At 43.6% G+C, this 25,089-nt stretch overlaps 1 protein-coding gene across 2 annotated transcripts in view; it reads right to left on the bottom strand.

Moving 5' to 3' along the window:
• Positions 1–25,089, bottom strand: part of POLR3A (RNA polymerase III subunit A) — a 44,809-nt gene that overhangs the window by 9,161 nt on the left and 10,559 nt on the right. For both annotated transcript variants that reach the window (XR_013763646.1, XM_079138750.1), the window contains exons 11-27: positions 23,227–23,367; positions 21,461–21,530; positions 20,914–21,041; positions 20,389–20,527; positions 18,767–18,931; positions 16,920–17,092; positions 15,047–15,158; positions 14,087–14,205; positions 13,292–13,429; positions 10,823–10,993; positions 9,456–9,569; positions 4,769–4,855; positions 4,609–4,691; positions 3,684–3,854; positions 2,155–2,248; positions 1,901–1,993; positions 351–515 (exon numbers count right to left, since the gene is read on the bottom strand). Coding sequence is in view for 1 of the 2 variants with exons in the window: in XM_079138750.1 (XP_078994876.1) it covers positions 351–515; positions 1,901–1,993; positions 2,155–2,248; positions 3,684–3,854; positions 4,609–4,691; positions 4,769–4,855; positions 9,456–9,569; positions 10,823–10,993; positions 13,292–13,429; positions 14,087–14,205; positions 15,047–15,158; positions 16,920–17,092; positions 18,767–18,931; positions 20,389–20,527; positions 20,914–21,041; positions 21,461–21,530; positions 23,227–23,367 (2,163 nt within the window). In the remaining variant the exon portion in view is untranslated. The remainder of the gene's footprint in view (positions 1–350; positions 516–1,900; positions 1,994–2,154; positions 2,249–3,683; positions 3,855–4,608; positions 4,692–4,768; positions 4,856–9,455; positions 9,570–10,822; positions 10,994–13,291; positions 13,430–14,086; positions 14,206–15,046; positions 15,159–16,919; positions 17,093–18,766; positions 18,932–20,388; positions 20,528–20,913; positions 21,042–21,460; positions 21,531–23,226; positions 23,368–25,089) is intronic.

The following is a 25,089-nucleotide window of genomic DNA, read 5'->3' as shown; positions in this document are numbered from 1 at the left end:
GGCCAACCTGAGAACCTCAGAAACCAGGAGGCTGGTCTTCCTCACCTGTCCCCAGTTCCCAGCAGTCATCACTAGTAACACTAAACCCAAGTGTCTGTGTGCTGCCTGGACACGAGGTGGGTGAGTTGCTTTGCTACTTGCCAAGATCAGGGAGAAAAACACAAGTTCAGGGAACTGCGTCCCTTTCCATAACCAGTGTTACGACACTGAAAGGAACATAAAGGAATCTCACTTGTGGCACTGGTGTGGCAATGTTAAGGAGAAAATGGAGACTGTCCTGTCTGGGGTCCCAGTCCGGGGTGTTCACACTGCAGCCAACTCTCTCTCCATGAGCAGCGACTTGGCCTCACCTTGGGAAGGTCCTCCTTGAGGAACTGCAGCACGTAGTACATGGAGCTCTTGCTGTTCTCTCTGGGGGTGACACACACCACAGCCTCGCCATGAACAGCCACGTCACCAGGCTTCACACGGAGCTTGGATGTGCAGATGGAATACCGCACTGTCTCCGCGTTCACCTGCAAGGCCCGGGTGTGCGCCTTACTAATGGAGCTTAGGACCTTCCATTCCGGTGATCTCCACCCTTAGTTCATTACTGCCCTTCAAGAAGTCTTTTTAGTCATTTTTTCCCCCTTATCACTTTGCACCATAAAATTTTAACACCACAGATATGCTGCATATCTGCTACGTATGCGAGTCTATTTATTTTACTCATAAAAAGAAATATTTTTCACCTCAAGAACCAACATTTACCCCACTGAAAATTCAAGCTCAATTCATGGCAACACAAGCAGCCCCTGTGGGATATTCTGGGGAGGTCGCAAGTTGGGGGCCAGGAGACTTCAAAGCTTCAGCGGAACCTCCCCTTTATCTCACAGGAGGGTAGCATGTGCTGGAAGTAACTTGGCTCTTCTGGTACAAGAGACACAAGACAGGCAACAAAAGATGGGCAGAAGTTCCCAAATAGGGGACTGGCTGTGAAATTTCATACTTAACTGTCATATGGGCAACACATGAAACTGATACTTAACACTGGACTGAAAGAATGTTTTAAATGCTTTTCTACTTGAGGGAAAGGGGATGGTGCCAGGGAGTTACTCAGTCTGCTGTGTGTACCCTGCCTGCCTTCATCTGTCCCTAAAAAAGGCTGATGGTCTTTCTATTATCTGCATGCAAATGCCAGTATGAGAAGCCAGGTTAATCCAGCCATTTAAAAACATCTACCAACGTGGCCAGGCTCTGTGCTGGGTACACAGGTGAATAAGGCACAGCTGGCCCCGGAGTCCTTCCAGACAGGGGGAAGACACAGAGACCAGTTATCATAAGGCCACATGCTACAGTTTGGATCTTAAAGGTCACCCAAAGGGCCATGTGTCCAGGCTTGGTCCCAGCTTGGTGCTACTGGGAGGTGGTAGACACTGTGAGGAGTGGGGCCTAGTGGGAGGTCCTCCAGTCACTGCCCTTTTCTCCCAGCCCCTTTCTTTTCTCCTCTTTTTGCATCCTAGACACGAGGTGGGCAGGCTGCTTTGCTACTTGCCAAAGTCCAACTGACCATGGATCGAAGCCTCCAAAATTAGGAGCCAGCTTTTCTCCTAATAAGATGATTATCTCAGATATTTGTTACAGTAACAGAAGGTTGACTAACACACTATGTCATGGTGAACTGGTACTGGGGCCTAAACAAAGTCTCAACTAGTTTTCTTTTGTCTTCAGATGGCCATGTCTGTGTCAGGGTCAGTTTGGAAAGACTGAATGGGATGGTACAATGGGGTCTCCAACAACAGAAGCCAATCTGAAGTCCCTGTACTGCCTCCTATCTTGCTTAGCCCTTGCCCTAGGTTGTCAGCACCTGGGTTGAGGCTGACAGCATGACTTCCTCCACGCATTTAATTAGGTGACTCACTTCCAGTCTCAGAAGCCTAATCCGTTCCAGGGAGAGCTTGACGAGAATAAAGCAGTCATCAGGAAGAAACACTTCTTCGATATACTCTGAAATCTGTAGTGTTGAGAGAGCAGAACTTTCATCAATCACTCCCCTCTGCCCAGAGCACACATGCCTGGCTCCTCAGGCAGAGCAGGAGCAGCGTGGCCTGCAGCTGGCGTCTCCTCCACAGTGCCGCTCAGCTCCTTTTCTTGCTATCCAGAGGCATCTCTTACCTCCCCCAGGAGGGTCTTCTCAATTCTGCCCTTCACTAGGCGGGCGTAATCGGCATCGTCATCCTTGTCCAGCTGTGCTGTGATAATTGGCGTGCTGGGAGAAGGAAACACAATCAGTGCACAAGGACAAGGCCTGCTTGAAGGGCGCTGCTCTGCTAAATCTGAGTGCTGTTTATAGTCGTCATGTGATCGTACCTGCCATTTACTGAGCATTTTCTGGGTGTCAGACATTCATTTAAAGGCTGAATGAACTCCTGTTTAGGCTTATTATTTTTGGAGTTCCCGAGGCAACCCACTCCATCAGTGAAAGCCATGACTTTCAGAAAATTTTTCTGGACAGAGAGCCCTGCCCCTTCCTCCTTGGTCCTGAGAAGTGGTCACTTTCGTTCCTCCCTGAGTACACTGACCCTTCATCCCCCTCCAGGACCACCATATGCTTCTCCAACCGCTAGCTGTAAGTTTCTGTCCTTACTGTTCTCCATGGTGTCCCCCTGAACACACTCCTAGAACTGATTTGACCAGCCCCCAGGGGCAGGCTCCGACCACTATGGATGTCCATGGTCACTGTTCTAGAACCAGGAGCAGCTATTTTTCACTTATTGCTATTGCTGTTTTGTTAGATTTAGATTATAGATGAAACTGTGATTTTTGTCATCAAATGCAATATTATGTATTTCTCTTTCTTTTAGTCTCAGACTACCTATGATCCTATGGTAAAATCACGAGGGGCATCAGAGAACACAGCATCAGCCCTATTTAGGCTGTGAATGACATCAAAGGGATGAAATCTCCCATTTGTCCAGTCATTTTCATCTTCTCTTCCTTATGACTTGTGACTATAAAAACACATTGCTTCCATTTTGACTGCATCCAGGTTTTTTTTTGTTTTGTTTTGTTTTGGTTACTGGGGATTAATACTAGGGGCACTCTACCACTGAACTAAATGCCCAGCCCTTTTTCATTTTTTGATAGTTTGCTAAACTTGCCCAGTCTGGTCTTGAATTAGCAATCTACCTGCCTCAGCCTCCCAAGTAGCTGGGATTACAGGTGTGTGCTACTGCATCTGGCTGTCTCTAATTTTAGCTTGTTTGTTTTTTCTAAGTGACTTTTTATTTTATTTTATTTATTTTTTATTGTAAACAAATGGGATACATGTTGTTTCTGTTTGTACATGGAGTAACAGCATACCATTTGCGTAATCATACATTTACATAGGGTAATGATGTTTGAATCATTCTGTTATTTTTTCCTCCCCCCCCACCCCTCTTTTCCCTCTATACAGTCCATCCTTCCTCCATTCTTGCCCCCCTTCCACCCCCCATTATGTGTCATCATCCACTTATCAGTGAGATCATTCGTCTTTTGGATTTTTGAGACTGGCTTATCTAAGTGACTTTTTAAAACACCAGAATATGATCAACACAGTAAGCATGCTCCAGAGTGTGAGACATTGTCCCATTAGAGCATCACAGGTATGCATGGGAACAAGGATCACTGTTCCTCAAGAGACAGGGCAGGGAGCTGGGTACCTGATGGCCTTGGATGCATTGATGATCTCTTTGATGCGGGGCACGCCCAGAGTGATATTCATGGAGGCCACACCTGCAAAGTGGAAAGTCTTCAAGGTCATCTGGGTGCCTGGCTCACCAATGCTCTGTGCACAGAGTGCACCCACTGCGGAGCCTGGCTCCATCTGTGCCCTAGAAGGAAAAGGCATGAATGAAAACACAATGTGATAAAGTCCGGCATAAGTGCTAGGGACAGGCTTCTAGTTACTACCTTTTTCTTTTCTTTTGGGATTGAATCCAGGGCCCTTAACCACCAAGTCACATCCCCAGCCCTTTTTAAAATATTTTATCTAGAGATAGGGTCTCACTAAGATGCTGAGACTGGCTTTGAACTTGCAATCCTCCTGCCTCAATCTTCTGAGTCACTGGGATTACAGGTGTGTGCCACCATGCCCATAGTTATTGCTTTTCAACAGAACACAAAGATGCCACTGGAGCAAGGGAAGAATTGGCAAAGGGCCAGGCTGTGTGAAGAACCTAGCACAGAGTAGGAACAGGTACAGACAGGGAAATGCATTGGTCACAGAGGTGTCTACAAAAGCAGCAGAATTCTGTGGTCAGCACAGGATGAATGGGTCCAACACCCACTGCCTAGAGAAGATCTCAGCGGTCTAACAAAGGCACTGAAGGTAGACAGAGCAGCTAGTATCTGCGGTATCTCTTGGAGTTTTTCCATGGGGAGAAGACACTTGGGAAATTTCTTTGTAATTACTTTCAGGTCAGAGAGCTTCCAGCCCAGTGACTCACTAGAATTCCTAGATCACAGGTGACAAATCTGCTCTAACCCTAGCAGGGTGCTGGTACAGGATTTTGTGCCCAAGGGGAGCATACGGGACAAGAGCAATGTACATGAATGCCAGCAGCCTAAGACAATTAGCCTGCCTACCTCATGTACTTGTCCCTGCAGGTCTCCAGAAACTTTTCTATCTGGGTGGGGGTGATCCGGTCCAACTGGTATAGTACACGGGGCTGGAAGAACAAAACCATAGTTAGGGTCAGTACATCCGCAAAAACCTGTGCCCTAACTTGTCAGGGAAGGCCATTACCTCTGTTGTGCCGTTATCATTGATGCCATATTTATCTCTGGTTTTCTTGATCCTCTCAGAAACCCCCTTAATGAATTTTTTAATTTCCTGAAAAATTACACAGCAAACATCAGTTGTATGTTTCTCAATAATCTGGACATTATTCATTTCAAAAACTTCATATATGATAAGTCTACCATGCTTCAGTATTAGCTAAATATACTGTATAAAGGATACAAAATGGATACTGGTTCTACTGCAAAGTGTTTTTCCAAGGAGCACACCATACCATCCACGCCTGGGACAGACTCTACTGGTTAAGGTGTTTCTCAGGTCTCTTTACTCCAGCTGCCATCTGTGGCCTGCAGCTCATCCACACGGCACGTGGGGGCTGACTCCTCCACTCTCCTGCAACCCCACAGGGCCTACATCCACACCCTCAGAAGAGGAAAAACTGCACCATTTATACTTTTCATCTCTAGACTGGTTGGTTCTTGAGGGTTTCTTCTGAAGCTCCACTGATCAATTTAAATACCACCAGCTAAAGCACAGCTTTGTAGGCAGCACATGCATTTCAACTCATGCATCAAGCTCACCTTCATTTCCCAGAACACTCTTGCCAATCCCTACTTCTCTCTCCCTCTGACCCTTCCCTCTGCATCACAACCCCGCTCCTTTTCCACACATAATCAGAACTCCATGAGAACTCCTGGAAGCTACTCTCAGCCAGACATGAAACCTAGGAGCTGTCCCCCTACACTCTGGACCAGCGCTCAAAGCCTCAGAATGACACAACAGGGCAAGGAGGAAGGTGAAAAGTACATGAGGGGTGGCTGAAAGGGCAGGACTGGGGACCGCAGATCTCACTCTCTGTTTTCTAGCAACCATTCAAAAGGGAAAACCTATCTGTTTTATTTATTTTTTTTGCAGTACTGGGGATTGAACCCAGGCCCTCATGTACACGAGGCAATCCCTCTAGCTCTGAGCAATATCTCCAGCCCACCTCTCCATTAGGTGGGAGAGAATCTCAGCCCATCATTTCCCCTAAAAACCAGGGTGGCCAGCATTTCTCTTAGGTCACCAGAGGAGCAGTTAGCATCCTGCTCACTGTAGGCTAATTACCATGTATAGGCGACAAGCTCTTAGAGCATTTCCAGGCTGAGAGACACAGTAGCAAGTAGCAAGAATCCTGCAGGTGATTATGTCTCAGCCTTGAAAGCCAGCAATGGCTACCCCACCTCTATTGGGGGATGTCTTTTAGAATATGAGGTCGAGCAGAGAGAGAGAGATGGCACTTTCCCTTCAGCAGTTTCAAGAAATAAACTCCCCTCAATGATTTCAGACAAATCACAGTAGCAATGAGTTTGAATGGCATCTGTTGTGTGTGGCTGGCCAACAACAGACACACGTACATGGACAGAAGAGTGGGGTGGGCATGAGAGCAGACTAGTGTGGTAGCAAAAAAGCCTCACGAGGTCTTATTTTTCGACCCTGGGGAAAGGCCAGCACTCCCTGCCCAAAGTCTATTCAGTAGAGCTAAAATATGTAAGCCTGAAACAAATGTTTTACAGCACACTGAATTAGAAGACTGTTTTTGCAAAAATAATATCTTATAAAGCACCTATAGAGGACTTACTATTTCTTAGCCCCACTCTAACTTAACGCTGCAATGATAAATCTCTTTTTAGCTTTCTATGGACTACCTACTAATTTCTAGTTACTACCTTTTCTGAAAGTAGAACACTAGAATCTACTTCATGTTCTTTTTTCTTTTGAGACAGGGTCTTGCTATATTGTCCAGCCCAGTTTTGATCTGCTGAGCTCCAGGGATCCTTCTGCCTCAGGCTTCTAGAAGTTGACACCACAGGCACACTCTATTGTGCCTGGCCAGAGTCTTGTATTTTTTTTTTTCTGGCCAGGTTCTTAACTTTAAACAGGTTAGCATCTGTGGCTATTGGTCCATGGCTTACATGCCTTTCCTAATTAGCTAACCAGCTGCTGCCAGGCCTGCAGCATGGCACCAACCCTACCACCCTACAGCAGAGGGCATTGAGGGGCAGAATGAGGCCAGATGCTTTCTCCAAGGTCTGCTGTCTGGGTGGTGGTTTCTGTGATGTTGCTTTTGCTCACTATGAGAAAGTCAGTCTGTCTTCCAGCAGCCCAGGTTGCCAAGGGGGTGCACCCAGGCTGCCCCTTTCCTATGGTCACAGCTTTTTCATGACTGTCTATACTGGTCAACTCTCTTTCCTCCCATCGGGAATGTGAGGAGACACATGAAGGGTGACCCAGCAGCTCTGCCATCCTTCTGTGCAGACAAAACTTTTATTGAAGAAAGGATGCTTACTAATTAGCAAGAGTTTGGAAAATCCTCAAGAGGCTGTTTTAAAAGAGAATCTCTAGATTCATTAATCAGGAGCCTGGGACCACCTTTTCAGGTAGTGTCAGTTACTGCAAGTCAGAGGTGGAAAACAGCTGGGGCAACAGGATACTTTTTCTTGGTGGGGTGCTGCCTAACATGGGAATAGTCAAGATATTTCACTGGCTAAACTGAATTTCCCCTCCACACCATTCAGCGGACAGAGCTTCTTCCATATTAGTTATTTTCAACCCTGCCACTTGCCTGGTTGTGGCTGAGACCTATTGCTCCTGATGTAGCCACTCCATCACCAAGAGTGAAAACCTGTCTCAACTGCTGGCACAGGGAAAGAGGAGCAAGACCGAAGGCTACACAAACTTGGGTTTTCAATGATGTAGAGCTTTGGAAATTTTTTTTTTTTTTTGGTACTATGGATTAAACTTGAGGGCACTCAACCACTGAGCCACATCCCCAGCCCTACTTTGTATTTTATTAGAGACAGGGTCTCACTGAGTTGCTTGGCACCTCGCCCCATTGCTGAGGTTGGCTTTGAACTCATGATCCTGCTGCCTCGGCCTCCCAAGCTGCTAGGATTATAGGCATGTGCCACGGTGCTGGCAAGGTGTGGAGCTCTGCACACACATAAGGAGTGAAAGAGCACACGTCAGAAACCACCAGCCGGCAGGCACTAGAATGACATCTTTCATCTGCCACCCACAGGGATGTGCTCCAGTGGCTCTGCCAAAACAAAGGATTTTCCTTATACCAGGGTTAGGGCTGGTATTTGGGAAGTTAGTTAAACAAAGGACAAATGCTCACTTGGTGGGAATGAGAACTGAAAGAAGCTACCAAGAATCAGCTGAGTCAACCTGAGCATGCTAGAGGGAGCCACAACATGGCAATGGGCAGGCAATTAATCACAGATCAACAGTCGTTAGAGCTCACACTCCCTCCACAGGGTGCGGTGAGTGCTGGCCTTGGCCACTGCAGGGACAGGGCCCATGCCACTCTGGAGCAGCTCTGCTGCCTCAGCTCTGGCACAGGTTAGGGCTGGAGAACAATTTGACTCAGGCAAATCTGTTCTGGCCAAAGGATTTTAGACCCTCAGCGAATCTCAGTTCATCAGACTAGAGGTACTGGAGGGCAAGGACATGTTTAGTCATGTTTGCATCCCCAGATCTGTGGTGTATCTGATGTTTGGTGCAGGCTAAACCAGTGCTTATTTGAACAGACAAATACTGCTGGTCAGATCACCTGGTCGAAGGCAAGAAAGGAACAGGTCCAGAGAGAAGCCTATGTTTGCCAGAACTGGGACTCAAACGTGTCCTCTCGGATGCTGGCAAAGAGCCAGAGTTAAACCCTAATGCTCAGCGTTCACACCATGCTAGCACGTTACCTCCTTATATTTTTCATAGCCCGTCTCAGTAAAGGTCTTCAAGGGCAAACAGAAAAATAAACAAGTAAATATAAGCGTGTAGAAAATCCAAGTTACAATTCTAATAAAAAAAAAAAAAATGAAGTAAGTAAGTAACCTTCTGGAGGGGGGGAAAAATAAATCCCCAACCAAAGATACACAGCTACGAATTTGATGTTAAACACAAGAAAACCAGGAAGAGGCACTTTTTAGCCTGGGCACTCCACCAGGGGAGGGAAGAAGTGCAGAGCTCCCTTTATTAAAGCGTTCTTCTTTGAGTTCTGCTTTTTACCTTTGACAAAAAGATACGCTCTTCCTTGGCCTGCTGATCCTGTGCTGTTTGAATTACAACCGGCACGCAAAGGCAAACACTTACTGATTTCTGTATCCTTTGCTTTTGATTCTAACCATGATTATAAACATGAAGGAACTGCTGGAGCAGGTCAGTGCAATTGAAAACCAACCAACCAATCAAAACCCCAGGAGGGTATCAAGGTCCCAGCTCTGGGAAGAATGAGGAAGGCCAGCTCAATGGATTTCTGATTCATACTAGTAAGAGAAAGAACAATTTAAAAGACCTGACAGGAAGAGAACTCTAGTGCCACTAAGGATGACTGGGATTCAGATGCCTGGGGAAAGGAATGGCCCATAGGATAAGAAGGTGGGCAGCAGAATGGTGGCAGAGACGGGGCTCAAAATCAGTCCTTTAACGGACTTTTCTCTAATGGGGAACTGTTTTTGTGAAAGACAGAAGATAAGTTCTTCATGCTGGCTAGTGAGACTTTTGCCCAGGCCATTTTTGAGATTCTTAGTAATGGAACAATCATGTTAAAAATCAAACAAAAATGCTAGCTTATGCAATTCACTGGCCAGCAAGGGTGGCAAGAGTTCTCGATGCCAGCAAGCTGGGTGTGACGGTAGCACGAGGCACAGCGTACCTGCAAGAAGCTCTCCTGGCAGCAGAGGAACTCGCTTTTCTTCATGATGGACTCTGTGGTCAGGATCAGTTCATTTTTGCTGAGCGCAGGCTCACTCTGACATGGGAAGACTGCCTGAATATCAGAATGAAATGGCATAACATTGCAGGAGTGAGGAGTGGGGCAATATTAGGTGAAGGAATTTAGGAGATAAAAAAACTTTATCCAAAGCTGTGATTTTTCTTTTGAAACAAACTGTGGCCTTTACCTTTCAGAAGAAGGTGAGGACCAGATAAACAAGTACTCCATCTTACACAAAGAATTTCACACTCTTCAGGGGTTACTGTTCTATTTCTTCCCAACCTTCAACACAGCCTAGGTTTGCATTAAAAATGTATACTGTTCTTAAAAACAAAAATCAGGAGCTGAAGAAATAGCTCCCTTTGGAGAGAGCTTGCCTAGCATGCAGAAGGACCATGATTTGAATCCCTGGCCCCTTAAGCTGGGGAAAAAAAAAAAAAAAAAACAAAACAACAAACCTCGGCTAGGGATATAGCTCCCTTGGTAGGGTGTTTACCTTGCATGCATAAGGTGCTGAGTTCAATTCCTAGCACCACCACCACCAAAAAAAAAAAAAAAAAAAAAAAATTTGGGCTGGGGAGATAGCTCAGTCGGTAGAGTGCTTGCTTTGCAAGCACAAGGCCCTGGGTTCGATCTCCAGCACCACAAAAAAACAAAACAAAAATCAAACACCAAACATTACAAGAGTGAAAATACTCTAACGTCCCCAAGCTCATGGGATTTTCCCCAACTCGTCAATGGCTGCATATTATGCTAGTGTGTGGACAGCTAGAGCACTATGTATTTGACTCATACTCTATTGATGGCTTGTCGGTCCTATAAACAACCTAGAAAAGACATTTTTGGAACATTTCGGCTATTTCTGTAGGGCAAATTTCTGCAAGTGGAACTGTTGGGCCAAAAGGCACAAATATTTAAATCCAGATCAATATGTCAAACTACCTTTCAGAGGTTAGTTCGGAATTCTACCTCAGTTATGTATGTGAAATGAGCCTGCTTTTCCATGGCCCTGACTTATAAAATTTGTCTCTATATGCTCTGCTGGACACATAGAAACCAAAGCCTCTTCTGTTGGCATTTGAGTACACTACCAATACTAGATGTTCAAATGAAAACATGTTTTGTTTTTCTTTTTTCTTTTAATACTGGAGAATTAGGCAGCAGAACACAAAGAGAAAAGACCAATCTAGTGCTTATGGAGACATGACTAAAGCATGAACTGTGATATTCTAAACAGTAACTATATTCTTTAAAAAAAAAAAAGTCCTCAGAAACATTCTAGCCCCCCAAATAATGCTAAATCTTACTTTGATGTTGTCCAGAACCCTTTTAAACTCCAAAGGTTCATCTTTCCCCTCCATAGCTGCAGGATCTAAGCCGTCTCCCCCATAAATGAACTGGATGATATCACCGGTGGAGCTTCGGACTGTCAAATCATACTGGGAGCAAAGATCTTCAAGGGATTTGACAAGCCTTCTCTGAAGGAAAAGGAAGGAAGCGCTCATCTACTCTGAGAGACCAGTCACTTGTGCAGAGGACGAGAGCTGCAACTCCAAGTTTCAAGGTCACAAGGCCTTATTTTATTTTATTTTATTTTTTTACTTTTTTTTTTTGCAGTGCTGGAGACTGAATCCAGGGTCTTGTGCACAATAGGCAAGTACTCTGCCACGGAGCCACATGTCCAGTTCAAGGTCATAATTACTTTAATCCCATAAAAACACCATTATTAGAAACCCCTTAAAAGCATCCTCTTACTCCAAGAATAAGACCAAGAGGGTCTCACTGGCCTGTGGGGTGAGATTCAGAATACACTTCAGCCTCTGGTCAGTCTGTATTTTAGAACACCTGTGATTTAAACTGTATCACACCAAAGAACTCTGTGAAAGCCGTTTTCTTAGGCTGTTTTGCCTTTCCCCTCCTCCTCCCTAAGGTATAAATCAATGCCATGGCTTTGCATTTCTAAACACAACTTTAAGCCAGGACCCCTGCAAACTTCAATATGAATTACAGAGGACCAGGCTCAGGCCCTCTTCTGGGACAGAGGGGAAAGAGGAGAGAACAGGGATAGCATTGTGTCTGAACCAGCAGGCAGCAACCATTTCTTAAAATCTGCTTAGAGAGAACCTTCCACCAGCAGAACCACTCCAGACAGAAGTGTAAGGGTGGCTCTGTGAATCAGAGAAAGAGAAATTCTCCAGGCAACTTAAAAAACAAAACTTCCTTGTGCCAGAACTAATTTCTTCTAGGTTAACACACGGCTCTGGGAACGTCATACTGTCTACTTCAAAAAGGTAAAGACAAAAAACAGAGTCAAAACATGTGATGGCGATCGCAAAAGCATTTCACAGCCTGCTGAGCTTTTGACAAAAAGAGCATACACCCCAACCGAAGGACAACTTCCCACCAGAAGATCAAGAGTATCAGATAATGCCAAACAGGTACAGAAGAGGCTACGGAAATCTCTAGTTCATTGATCCTGGTTTCCCAGCTTGTGAGGGCCATTCCACAGTGGGGACAGAGGACAGAAAGCTAAAGCAAGCTCCTGGCTCAGCAAGTTGGCGTGTTAAAACTTTTTTTGCGGGGAGTGGGCTACTGGGAATTGAACCCAGAGGACACTGAGTCACATCCCCAGCCCCAGCTAAGTTGCTTAGGGCTTCGATAAATTGTTGAGGCTGGCCTTGAACTTGTGATCTTTGTGCATCAGTTTCCTGAACTGCTGGGATTGCAGGTGTGCACCACCATGCCAGGCTTGGAGTGTTAACTCTTGCTGGTATTGTGTTTTAAGTAGTTAAAAATATTTAAAATTTTTGGGGGACCAAGGCTGTAGCTCAGCAATGGAGTCCTTGCCTAGTACATCCAAGGCCCTGAATTTGATCTCCAGCGCTGCAAAAAAAATTTTTCCCCCAACAAATATCATTAAATTATGGCATAGAGAACAAAAATGATCACTGGACACTGAAAAGCAATACTCTGTTGTGGTCTTCTGGAAGAATACAGAAGGGACGAACTTTTACTCCTCTGCCATTTTAGGATATGTTTGTGGCAAAGCATGAGATGCCAAGCATGGATAATTTCTAGTTTTACTCTGTGGCCCAGAGCCTGCTATCCTGGAGCTCTACATCACTGGGTAAGCAGTTAGGTATCTGAAACCTCTGGTGGGCTCTGGAACAGGTACTGGGGCCAATTACCATGATATTAATAATTAATGATATGCCTGTCATCCCATCAGCTTGGGGGGATGAGGGGGGAGGATCATAACCTGGACGCCAGCTTTGGCAACTTGGTGGAAAACCTGTCTCAAAATAAAAATTTATAAAAAGGCTTGGGGATGTAGCTCAGTAGTAGAGCACCCGTGGGTTCAATCCCTAGCACTGCAACAAAAGAAAACAAAAAAAAAAATGACATAAATAATAGCCAAGTGGGAGAACCCTTTGTGTGGGAGGCACATATCCCCATCTTCATGTGCCAGGAAACAGCGTCTTGGGAGGTTAAGTGACATGTCCTGGAAAACACTTAAGCATGTCCTCTTCTAGTGCAGCTTTGGCATGTGTGGCTCCAACCTGGTCTTGATAACTCAAGATAAACATGATAATTTGGAATGTACGACCTTTTCTTTGTTCTTTATTTCCAGAGCCCCTACATTTCTAAAATTTTCCCTTTACTATTAAAACTGGATTAATTATAGCTCACGTGCAAAGCATATTCACAATCATCAGGTAAGATCTGCAGAGCCTTGTCCTGTTCTGCTGCTAATGGCCTACCTCTCTTCAAGTTACCTGCATGTATCCTGTTTCAGCTGTCTTTACAGCTGTGTCCACTAGACCTTCCCGGCCGGCCATTGTGTGGAAGAAAAACTCGGTGGGTGTTAATCCAGAATAAAAGCTATTAGCCACAAAGCCTTTGGCAGCTGGGAGCTAAAGAGAGGTAGGAAAAAAGAAAAAAAAAAATGAAACAAAAAAAAGTTCAAGATTCACAATTCTAAAAATCCATTCAAATCAGAAAAAGTCCCAGCTTTAGACTGTAACTACATGGCCAATGCACTTCATGAAATGGCAGGCTTTATATGCCCTTGCCTAAAGGAGGAATAATTTGGACAGACCATCCTTACTAGACACAAGGAGGGTGAAGTCCCAGCTGGGGCCGGTGCAGGTGCTGGTGGCAGTCAAGAGGCTCAGGAAAGGGAGGCTTTGGCTTAGGCTGCTACCTGAAGGCAGGCAAGCAGTTGAGGACCTTGAGACATCCTTCCTGAGGGCCAGACCTGCCCACCTCCAAAACATAACCACATGTTGCTCATGTTGATGCAGTTTCATTTTGCAGCAATGAAAATATTCCAAAAGTACACTATGAGCATGGGTGCGCGACTTGTAAATATACTGTTGGTGAATTGTACTATTTAAAATGGCGAATATTATGATACATGAAGTATATCTGAACACAATGGCAAAAATATATATACTTATACAAAACACTGCATAAAATGGCCAATGGACTTTTATATAGATAGGTCTGTGTTCCTCAGGTGATCTAGTTGAACGAAACTTCAAAGTTCTACTTGATCCACTATGGCTTACCTTTGAGTGTTTTTCAAAGTGAGGCAAGGACCTGTTTTCAAAGCCATCTGGCACTCGAGAGCCACTGATGGCTTGCTGTCCCACACAGGCAATCATCTGTGATATGTTAATGAAGGAACCTGGTAAGCACATCAGAAATATACCATCACTTACTGAAATAATACTAACCAAAGAGCGGGCAGCGTGGTGGGGTAAGACAGGAATATGACCCAGCACACAGGTCCCTATCCTCAACAAGTCAGAGCCTGGGGGTAGTAAAGGACAAAACCACACTAAGACAAAGTGGAGCTCTCAGACAGGAGGGTGAGAGGGACTCAGGTGCATGCCTGGATTAGAGAGAAGCCTGGGGAGAGCCAGGCAAGACTTTTAGAAGGTAGCAGCCGTGGGGTGGGACTTTTGAGGACTTATGGGTTGGATACAAAAGAGAATGGGGAGGAAGAATGGAGAAGCCAGAATGGGAAAGTGTCAGGTATATACCAGGAGCACGAAGAAGGAGAATATGGGGTAAGAGGAAGCAAAATTAAAGAGAAATGAAACTAGACCTTATTTGTTAAAACAAACAAACAAGGCTGGAAGTTTTGAGTTTGAATGAAGTGTCATGAAACAATGTTTTAGGGACCTGGGTAACTACGAAATTAAAACATTTTGTTACATCATTAAATGCACTATTAAAAATTCCCAGCTCTCGTTTAAGCATCAAGTTTCCCCAAAGTACCTCTTTGTACCCAGAAATACACCCACGTCACCAACCAGTTCCTCCAAAAGATTAGATTTAAACTTCCTAAAATGCATAGAATCAAGGAGCTCTCTATGATCTAAAAACACATGCCCTTAAAGAAATGAAGAGCCCATCTGAAGGTACAGCAAGCTTCAAATTGTCATCTTTTCCAGAATCCAGCCAGCCACCTGCATGGAGAACACAATGGCAGTAGGTTAGGCCCTGGGGAGGGGCCTGCGCACCTTTGGAGCCACACAGTGCCATGGTGAGAGGGCTGTTGCTCTTGTCCAGCTCCCGGAGGCAGGCACTTCCAGCATGATCTCGGATCACAGACAGCTCCTTAAGGATCAGTGCCTGGAGGGAGAAAAGGAGATCTGTGGGGTATTGTCCCCACTGGCTTTGTGGATTACACATGTTCATTGTGATATTTAAAGAAATTTGGGAATACTTAGGCAAGATGTCAGACTGCCAATTAATAAAGGTTTCGGTGCCTCGAGGATCAAAATGCCCTAGCTTTATGAATATTTATATCTTCCTTGAGGTTCTGGAATCAGAGTATATGGCCCAAAAATAAGTAACAAGAATTTTTAAAATTCTTTAAATGGCTTACAAAATAGAATACACATGGCTTTGGATATAGTACCCACACAACAAAATACCTGTGTATATAGACAACGATGTATACACACATATTCCCATATGAGTGTGTAATAGGCAGTCTGTAAAAGAAGACTGCTTGTTATGGTGTTTGTTGGTAAATGCATGGAGTTGGAGAATATCATGCCAAGTGAAATAAGCCAAGCCCAAAAAACCAAAGGCTGAGTGCTTTCTCTGATAAATGGATGCTGATACATAAAGGGGGTGTGGGGGGTGGGGATGGGGGGTGGCAAGAGAAGAAGAGAGGAACTTTGGATGGTGTAGAGGAAAATGGGGTGGGAGGAGGTGAGGGAAGGAAAGACAGTAGACTGAGACAGACATTATTACCCTACATACATGTATGATGACATGAATGGTGTGAAACTACCTTGTGTACAATCATACAGATGAAAAGTTATACCTCATTTGTGTATAGTGAATCAAAATGCTGTCTGTAAAAATAAAAATTAAAAAAAAAAAAGAGGACTGCTTGTACAATTTATACAATTTGTCGACTTTTTCATGCCATGCACCATTTGAATTTGCATGAGCTAAGCCTAGGATGAGGTGACTGCCAAATGTATTCGCCCATGAACACATCCAGGTTGCCACTCTTTAACTCACAACATAGGATGCTGAATCAGCTAGGAGTCGTGATTCTGTTAAAATTGGTCCCACTGAGGCCTCAAGTCATTTTCTAGGTAGGTACCAGTGAGAAATATACACTTATTGCTCTTTCTAAGACTTGGTGAGATTAAGAATGATTTGTGTGAATACCTCACACAATGTAGTTTCTCCCTGCTTCAGAAAATAAATTTCATCAAAAAGCTTTTTCATGCTTAAAGATCCTTTCTTCCTCACTCAGGTAAATTAAAGCTCAGAACCACGGGCCATGGCAGAGGGTAGAAGCGGGTCAGGCAAAACTTTGGTACCCTCTGCCTTGCCGACCTGGTTGCTTGTGAGAGTTTCAGGGTCCCAGGGAGTGAGCCACACTGACCGAGTCCCTCAGCTAAGCTGGCTTTAAATGTGATGGGGGCAGGAGGTTGGGTGTGTGACTATCAGATATGAACTTCCCATCCTGTATCCAAGTCTCTTTGAATACCTTCCATTCGCAGAGCTGTGGTGCTACAGAAGGGTGCTGGAAACAGAGAGGGCAGAAGCACTAATGGACAGTCACAGGGGTGTGAGTGTGAGCTTGAGATAAGAGCAGCCCCATGTGGCAGAATGAACAGATGACTGTGTTCTCACCACCTGGAACATGGGAGCTGGAAGGGATATGAAGGACCTAGTCAGAGGTCACGCCCTTGGTAAACAAATGGGAATACACATGGCTAGCATAGGGCCGAGACACAGGAGGCTGTATCCTTACTTTCTGCTCCTTCGCTACCTTCTCTGGGTGGCTTCCTGCCTATGACAGCAGACACCTTTCGGCTGCAGTGAGCGTGCTGTGGCCGATCCAAACCAAAGGGCCACTCTTACCTCCAGCGTCTCCTCGGCAGTGCAGCCAGGCTGCTGCTGCAGCTTGCCTGTGTTCAGGGCTTCGATGTACTCATCACATTTCTTATAGCCAGCATTCAGCAACTCATACTTGGCCTTCAGCAGTCCTTGGCCAGGCGTGACATCACCAATCCCAATTGAGAATCCACGGTTAGCTGCAGGAGTTGGTGGGCAGATCAGAAACAGAGCCATAAATGTTATTCAGGAAAGCTACTAGGTATAATTTATAACCACCACATATACTCTGTACTGTGGAGCAGTCCCCGCTATCTGCAGGGAATATGTTCCAAGAGCACTGTGGGGTACCTGAACTGCAGAGTACTAAACCCTATATGAAATACTGTGCTTTTTCCTACACATACATATCTATGATAAAGTTTGATTTATCTTTTATTTATTTATTTAAGACCAGGATTGAATCCAGGGGTATTTAACCACTAAGTCACATCCCTAGGGCTTTTTTAATATTTTACTTAGAGACAGGAGCTCACTGAGTTGTTAAATGCCTCACTAAGTTGCTGAGGCTGGCTTTGAACTTGTGATCCTCCTGCCTCAGCCTCCTGAGTCACTGGGACTACAGGCATGCATCTGTAATGCTGATTAACAATGTCAAGTCTGATTTATAAGTTAGGCACTATAAGAGATTAACAATAAGGAACAAAATAATTCATTACAGCATACTGTAATAAAAGAATAAATATTATAACATATTGTAATAAAAGTTATGTGAAAGTGGTCTCTTTCTCTCAAAATAGACTATCATACATAAATTGAAGTTATGAAAAGTGCTTTTATACTCAGGAGGCCAATCTGGGCAACTCAGTGTGACCCTGTCTCAAAATCAAAAAAAACTGAGGATTACTGAGTGGTAGAGTGCCCCTGAGTTTGATCCCTGGTACCAAAACAAACAAACAAACAAACAAATAAACTTCACAACATTTATCACAATTCAATTAAAGAAGAGCTTCCTGTCTCAGTCCTTAGAGAGTTACACAAAATGACAAATATTTGCCGACTCCTCTCTTAGACCTTATGATCCCTTGGGGAATATAATGTTCTCCACTATAACATAAAGCAGAGTGACATTAATTACTAAAGACCACCTGCAATATAGATGGCATGGAAGAAACCTGTTGTCTGCCCTTCTATTTTCAGAAATCATTCAAAAACAGAGAGTAAAATGAGTTCAGGTGTAATGCCAATTCAACTCAGGAGGCTGAGGCAGGAGGATTGCAAATTCAAAGCCAGACACTGCAACTTTGTGAGACCCTGTCTCCAAAAAAAAAAAAAAAAAAAAAAAAGAAGGTGGAGCAATACCTTAAAAATTAAGGAAAACCTAATTTTCAATCTGTAATTTGATATCCAGGCAAAGACTTGATTAGATGAGTAGCATAAAGATTTTTGGGGGGCATGAAAAAATTATTTGACACAGTCCATGCTCAAAGCATGAGCAAACAAAGGTACTGATGAGTGCAAGGGCAATACCAAGTCACAGCTCAGCTGATTCCTGGGAGGCCTTGAGGGCTGTCAGTGCTTCCAAGGTGCCTGGAAGCAGCCTGTGAAGGCCTTTTATATAATACAAACCTATCTGTAGGCAAGAAGGAGTGGCTGCAGATTTTGCAGAGAGAAAGTGGATCGAAATCTACAAACTAGTCAGTACTGAGTTAATCAGATTAATAAATGCACACATGCTCTAGTGTGGAACAAGTATCATTTTCTCTGTGTGCACACGTGTGCGTGTGATGAACCAACTGCAAAAGAACAAACTATCACAAGTCCTAAAACTCTTAACGACTGCAGCAATAACAAGAGGATGCTGAGACACTCACACAGGTACACGGGTGCCAGCCTGGCAAGCCGGGACATCGCATCAGCAGCTTCATTCTGTCCCCAGTCTCGGAGCAAAATGTAGAAGATATTATTCTTGGATCCTGATCCCAGTGTTCCTTTGTCCATGCTGCCACTCATCAACTCGCTGTTCTGGATGGTGACATCTGGAACAATAATACTGATTATGCATTTAGACAAAATGATTATTTATCACCTTGCTACATTTCAAAATGAATTTCAGGCAGTTGCTACTGAAAACTAATAGCAGTATCATGGTAAAGAACTCACACTACAAAAAATGAAATTTATATTAGGAAGCAACAAAACACAATCTAAAATAAGAAGTGAGGCTGGGGGTGTAGCTCAGTGGTAGAGCAGGGGCTCAGCATGCATGATGTACTTTGATCATTAGAACTGGAAAAAAATTTAAAAATAAAACAAGAAGCTAAAGTATCTTAAAGAGCTCTATGTGTGTGTGTACATTTTCTTCTTTTTGGCATCTGGGATTAAACCCACTTTACCACTGCACCACACTCCCACAAAGTACATTCTCAAGGGAAAAAACCAGAGGAAAACTAGTGTCCTTCAACATACAGTACAAATCTTGACCTTCAGAGAACCTTTACAATCAAGTTCTTCAGTTCAGAATCCTAGCGAATTATTTTTAGACAAGAGGCCCTATTAGCAAAATCCATTCTAAATCAGTGTAACTCTAAGTAGTCTGCTGGAGAGATGTTTTGGAGTGATCTGGGGTGAGCAAAGCAACCTGCACCAGAAAACAAGGTGGGTGCTGGTTTTATGACACTGGTCCATGCATCACACTTTGGAATGTAGCAGTTTAGAAAGACTCGGGCAACTTGCAATTAAATTCTGATATATCTGATCTTCATGTTATCAGAACACTTTGCTGACAAGATGAGTCAGGTTAAAAAAAATTTAGTCTTGGGGTATAGCTCAGTGGTCAAATATTTGCCTAGCATCATAAGTGAGGCCCTGGGTTAGATTCTCAGCACTAAATACATAAGTAAAAAAATCTTACACTTACTAGTTGTACTTTTGGACAAAAAAATCTTACACTTACTAGTTGTACTTTTGGACACAAAATAATAAATTATATACCTTAAATAATGAGACCCTGCTTGTAATCCTAGCTACTCGGGAGGTTGAGAGAGGGGGATTGCAAGTTTGAGGCAACTCAGCAAAACCCTGTCTCAAAATGAAAACCCAAAAAAGGCTAGGGATGTAGCTCAGTAGTAGAGTAGGTTCAATCTCCAGAACCATAAAACTACCACAATAATGGAGCCTTGTTTATGTCTCCCCAGCTCAAAGGAAGGCAAAATAAGAGACAGATTGCACTAACTGACAAAACCTATTAATTTAGAGAAGAAAACTAACCACTTGATCACACATCTACATGATCTCTACCTTCTAGAGAATAGGGAATTACATGTGAGGGAAGAAGGACCAGTTTCCTCTGGAAGCATCAACTTCCTGCTAGAGGTCTTGGAGAAACACTGGATTTGCTGGCTTAGTGAAAGGATCTACTGAAGTTAATTTCTGGCCACTTGCTTTTCTGTCATGTGTCTGTCCCCCCCTGCCATCCCCAGTTCCTTCAACTCACAGGAATCATTGACACAGAGGTCTTCCCCCTTGCCAGAGTACTGCTTGCCCTTGGTTCGGAGGTTGGCCCTTACTGGATTGTCATCACTAGGTCTGAGGATGACACTGAAGATCTGTTTTCCAGTCCACAGGGTGACAGGCTAGGGATAAAAAGGAAACCAGAGATGAGGGGCTGAGCCTGGTCTCAACCACCTTTCACGTAAGGCAAGATGGTTTAATGAGTCCACTCCAAGCCTGGCACCAACATGGTTACACTTACTCTACCAGATGGTCTACACAGACACACACATATACTTGTGTGTGGACACACATCTCCTATAAGCACCTTTACTTTTAATTTTCTGGAGGTATTGGGGATTGAATCTAGAGGTCCTCTGCTGAGCTACAACCCCACCCCTTTTTATTTTATTTTGAGACAGGGGCTCACTAAGTTGCCCAGGCTGGCCTCAAACTTGCGATCTCCTGCCTCAATCTTCCAAGTTGCTGGAATTACAAGTATGGGCCACTGTGTCCAGCCTGCACGTACCTTTAGTATTGTAGGATGTGGGAGACGAACTTTAATTTTTTCATCCTTGCCAACCAATATTGAAGCAATGATTTGGCAAGCCTTGGCTCTGTCGAAGAAGGTGTCCTTGAGAGTGAGGAGATAGGCACCTAAGAGTGTTAGAACCAGCACAAAACAAAGAATAGGATTCGAATTAGAGAGACCCATAAGTTTTCAATTTTAAAATTCAGTTATACTACTTACAGTGTGAATTATTTATACAAAATCTAAGCTCAGTGAAATGTCTGTTTTACTCAGTGCTGAGTCCTTTGATATGGGGACAGATTCTGCTCCATTAAGCACTAGGCCTAGAAAATGCCATCCATGGTGGGAGCTCTGAGCATTCATCAAACCAATGAATAACCAATTAAAAATACCTTAAACAGACTCATGAGCAAACTTAGCAAACAAAAATAATTAAACATAGGCAATTAAATAGTTTTTCAAGTCATCACATCAATCACTGTGAATGAGAGTCACTGTATTCCACAGTCAAAAGTTTTCTTTCTCATGAATTTCATAACCGCACCTGTTAAAAAATCCTGAATAGCAGCAATGAGTGGCTCCCCATTCCTTGGAGTTACCAGATTTGCTTTAGTCTGAAGGAAAAATAAGCACAGTAAGTTAGGAATTCCGAGCTGCATGATGCAGTCCAGAGATCTGCAGCACAAGGCTTTCCCACTGTTGTGAATGAAGAAAGAGCAACAAGGGGAAGCTAAGAAATGGGAGCCAGGAGTCTCAAGCCTTGCTTTCTCACTCACTCCCAGTTCCTTCTGCTCTTATGGACAGAGAATAAGGTACCAGAAAGATTGGCCTTGGAGGTTTATACTGACACTAAAATGAAATCTGCAGAGGTCGTTTTGAAATTCTATAGAGTTCTACACATGTAAGACTTTACCTATTATTAAGAAGTATACTTCTCCAGCAAATTCACGTCTGAGAAGGCTCAGTAGCACTGTTACCTCTGAAGTAAACCAAGTCCGTGTATCTCCACAATGACTGCAGAACTGCTTAATTTCTCTTTTTTGAGACATTAAGTCCTAAAACAAAATTTAGTTCTGTGGAACTGGGAATGTACCTCAGTGGTAGAGCACTTGTCTAGCATTTGTGAGGCCTTAGCTTCAATCCCCAGCTTAAAAAAAAAAGACAGCTTCATGTATCAGAGTGTGTTTTTTTTTTTTTTTTTTTTTTTTTTTTGTGGTACTGGGGCCAATTGCTTTACTCTTGATGTACACGGGCTCAAGTGCTTGTGGACATCCTGGGCTTCTTCATCCAGAGTCGAAGGTCCTTTATGACAAGGCCTGTTACTGCCTACTTCTGAACCACTACTCACAGCAGTGCTCCTTCCATTGGGGTGGGAGACAGGACACACTTGCTTACTCCCTTACCCCTGTTTCAGAACACCTCTGAGGTAAAATAGGAGCATAGGGCCCGGGGTGGAGTTTGGTGTATTTTGGAAAACTCTCCTGGGTAATTTGGGTTAATATCCAAGCTAAACCCTGTTCACATTTAACTGAGAACTGCTGAGTCAGAAAGGAAGATAACTACTTTCTTCCATGAAACCAAGGGGAATTGTTCACATGTAACCAAGGATTCTTCCATCCCAATATCCAAGAAGCCTGTGTCCTACTGTTGTCATTTCTAACTACATTGTAAAAAATGCCCATGGTATAGATTCTGAAAGGCAAAGTCAATGGTAAAGTCTAACTGGCTGACTACTATTACTACTATTGGCTATCACTCCCAGTAACATTCTAAACATTCCCTTTTGCTACAAAAACATGTTTATTTTAGGAAAAAAAACTACAAAAATAGTAGCTAAAACCCAAAGCCTTTCTAGGGAGTACTAAATCTAAACTAAAATAGGTTAGAAGTATCCCATCAAAAATGGGAACAAGGCCAGCCGTGGTAGCGCATGCCTGTAATCCCAGAGACTCTGGAAGCTAAGTCAGGAGGATTGCAAGTTCAAAGACAGCCTCAGCAAAAGCAAGGCACTAAACTACTCAGTGAGACCCTCTCTCTAAATAAAATACAAAATAGGGCTGATGTGGCTTAGTTGAGTGTTCCTGAGTTAAATCCCCACTACTGCACCCTGCAAAAAAGGGAAAAAATAAAAAAGATAAAAAAAAAAAAAAAAAAAGAAAAAGAAAAAGAAAAAGAAATCTATGAAAAGCCAGATAAAACAATATAGGCATTGGTGGCACTGCTATTTGTGGTGGTGTTTTCATACGGGGCATGTTCCCCTTCCCCTCCTTCGCAGAAGCAGAGCTGGGCCAGCCACACCACCCTACGTACCCCCATCAGAACAAGGGCCTCTGCTTTAGCTTCTTCTGTCTGAGGAAGATGAAGGTTCATTTCATCCCCATCGAAGTCTGCATTGTAAGGAGTACAGACACACTCGTTAAATCTGAAGGTCCGGTGGGGCTTGACTCTGGCCTGAGGAATACAAAACAAAATGAGAAAAGGACTTTGGCATGTGTCATGGTTTGGATGTGAGGGTCCCCCAAAAGCTCACATGTGAGACAATGCAAGGTTTGGAGGAGAAACAACTGGTTTATAGTCTTAACCTAATCAGTGAATTTATACCTGATGGGATTAACTGAGTGGTAACTGGAGGCAGGTGGGGTGTGGCTGGAGGAAGTGGTTCATTGGGGGTATGGCTTATGGGGTATATATTTTGTATCTGAAGAGTGTAGTCTCTCTCTGATCTGCTGCTTCCTGATCATCACGTGAGCTGCTTTCCTCTGCCACATACTCTGCCATGATGTTCACCTCAAGCCCTGAGGAATGGAGCCTGCAGTTCATGGATTGAGACCTCTGAAACCATGAGCCCTCAAATAAACTTTTCCTTCTTTATAATTGTTATGGTTGGGTTCTTTAGTCACAGCAGTGGAAAAGCTAACTAAAACAGCAAGCATTCAAAAGCTTCTGTTTCAAAACATTAAAAAATGGCTTCCTGGAAAACTGAACACTTTAAGGAAATAAATTTTTGGTATGTTTTGCTGAGATATACATATATCATTTGTGGACTTATTCAAGCAGCTCTATTGGTCAAGCCAAAACAGTAGATTTGGGCTGGGGATATAGCTCAGTTGGTAGAGTGCTTGCCTTGCAAGCACACAGGCCCTGGGTTCAATCCCCAGCACCGCAAAACAAAGCAGTAGATTTAACACTACCACGCAAACACCATCATGAGAGTCAATGTGAACAGCTCCCGTTGTCCACGGGTGTCATGGTTTCAAGTACCAAAAAGATTAATGGTAGACAGGAATGGTGGTGCATGCTTGTAATCCCAGTGGCTTGGAGCCTGAGGCAGGAGATTTAAGAGTCTGAACCCAGACATAGCAACTTAGCAAGATCCCCACCTCAAAAAAAAAGAAAAAAGAAATTGGAGCTCAGTTTTATAGACCTGATACATCTGAATCCCCAACCTTAGCATAAGTAAAAGTCTTCTTACATAGTCAGACTATGTGCCTCTTCAAGTCAAGAGGAAGTAAATAGAATCATTTATAAGTTACTCTCACCAGAAAGTTGAACCTGAAACTGGTCGTGCTCTCAAACTAATTTTTAGTTTATAGGAATAAAAGAATGAAGAAGCAATGCCACACATCTATAGGCAAACTGAGAAGATGGAACATTTTTCAGAATAAATGACCCATTTAAAATGGAGATTTAAAAAAAAGGAACTGGAGCAGGACTAGAGCAACTGAGATGGAGACATGTAGCAACTAAATGTAACGTGTACACTCTGCACACTGAATAAAGTGGCTGCCAAAAGGCATTTTTGAGATAAAAGGGGAAATCTGAATATGGACTGGGTACTAAAGGATACCAATAAATGGCTGTTAATTTTATTAGGTGTGATCCGGGCACCAGTGGTTACGTAAGTTCTTACAAGCGTAAACTGAATACACATGTAAAAAGACAGGATGTGGGTTTGTCAAAGACAAAAGGGAAAGATAAAGAAGGGTGTGAAATTGTGAAATCTACTGCATACAGAAGAACAGGAGTATACAAGTTCATCACGCTATTCTTTCCATTTCTGTGAATATTTTTGAAAGCTTTCAAACAAATTTCTACTTAAAATGCCCCAGAGGCAAGCAACTTCCCAGAAAGAGAAGGCTTTTGTTAACTTTCTAAATCCCCATAATCACAAAT

This window comes from Sciurus vulgaris (genome assembly GCF_902686455.1).
Source record: "Sciurus vulgaris genome assembly, chromosome: 4".
NCBI classification, from domain to species: domain Eukaryota; kingdom Metazoa; phylum Chordata; class Mammalia; order Rodentia; family Sciuridae; genus Sciurus; species Sciurus vulgaris.
Note: the sequence above shows the minus strand (reverse complement) of the source record. Positions and strands in the feature narration are given on the sequence as shown.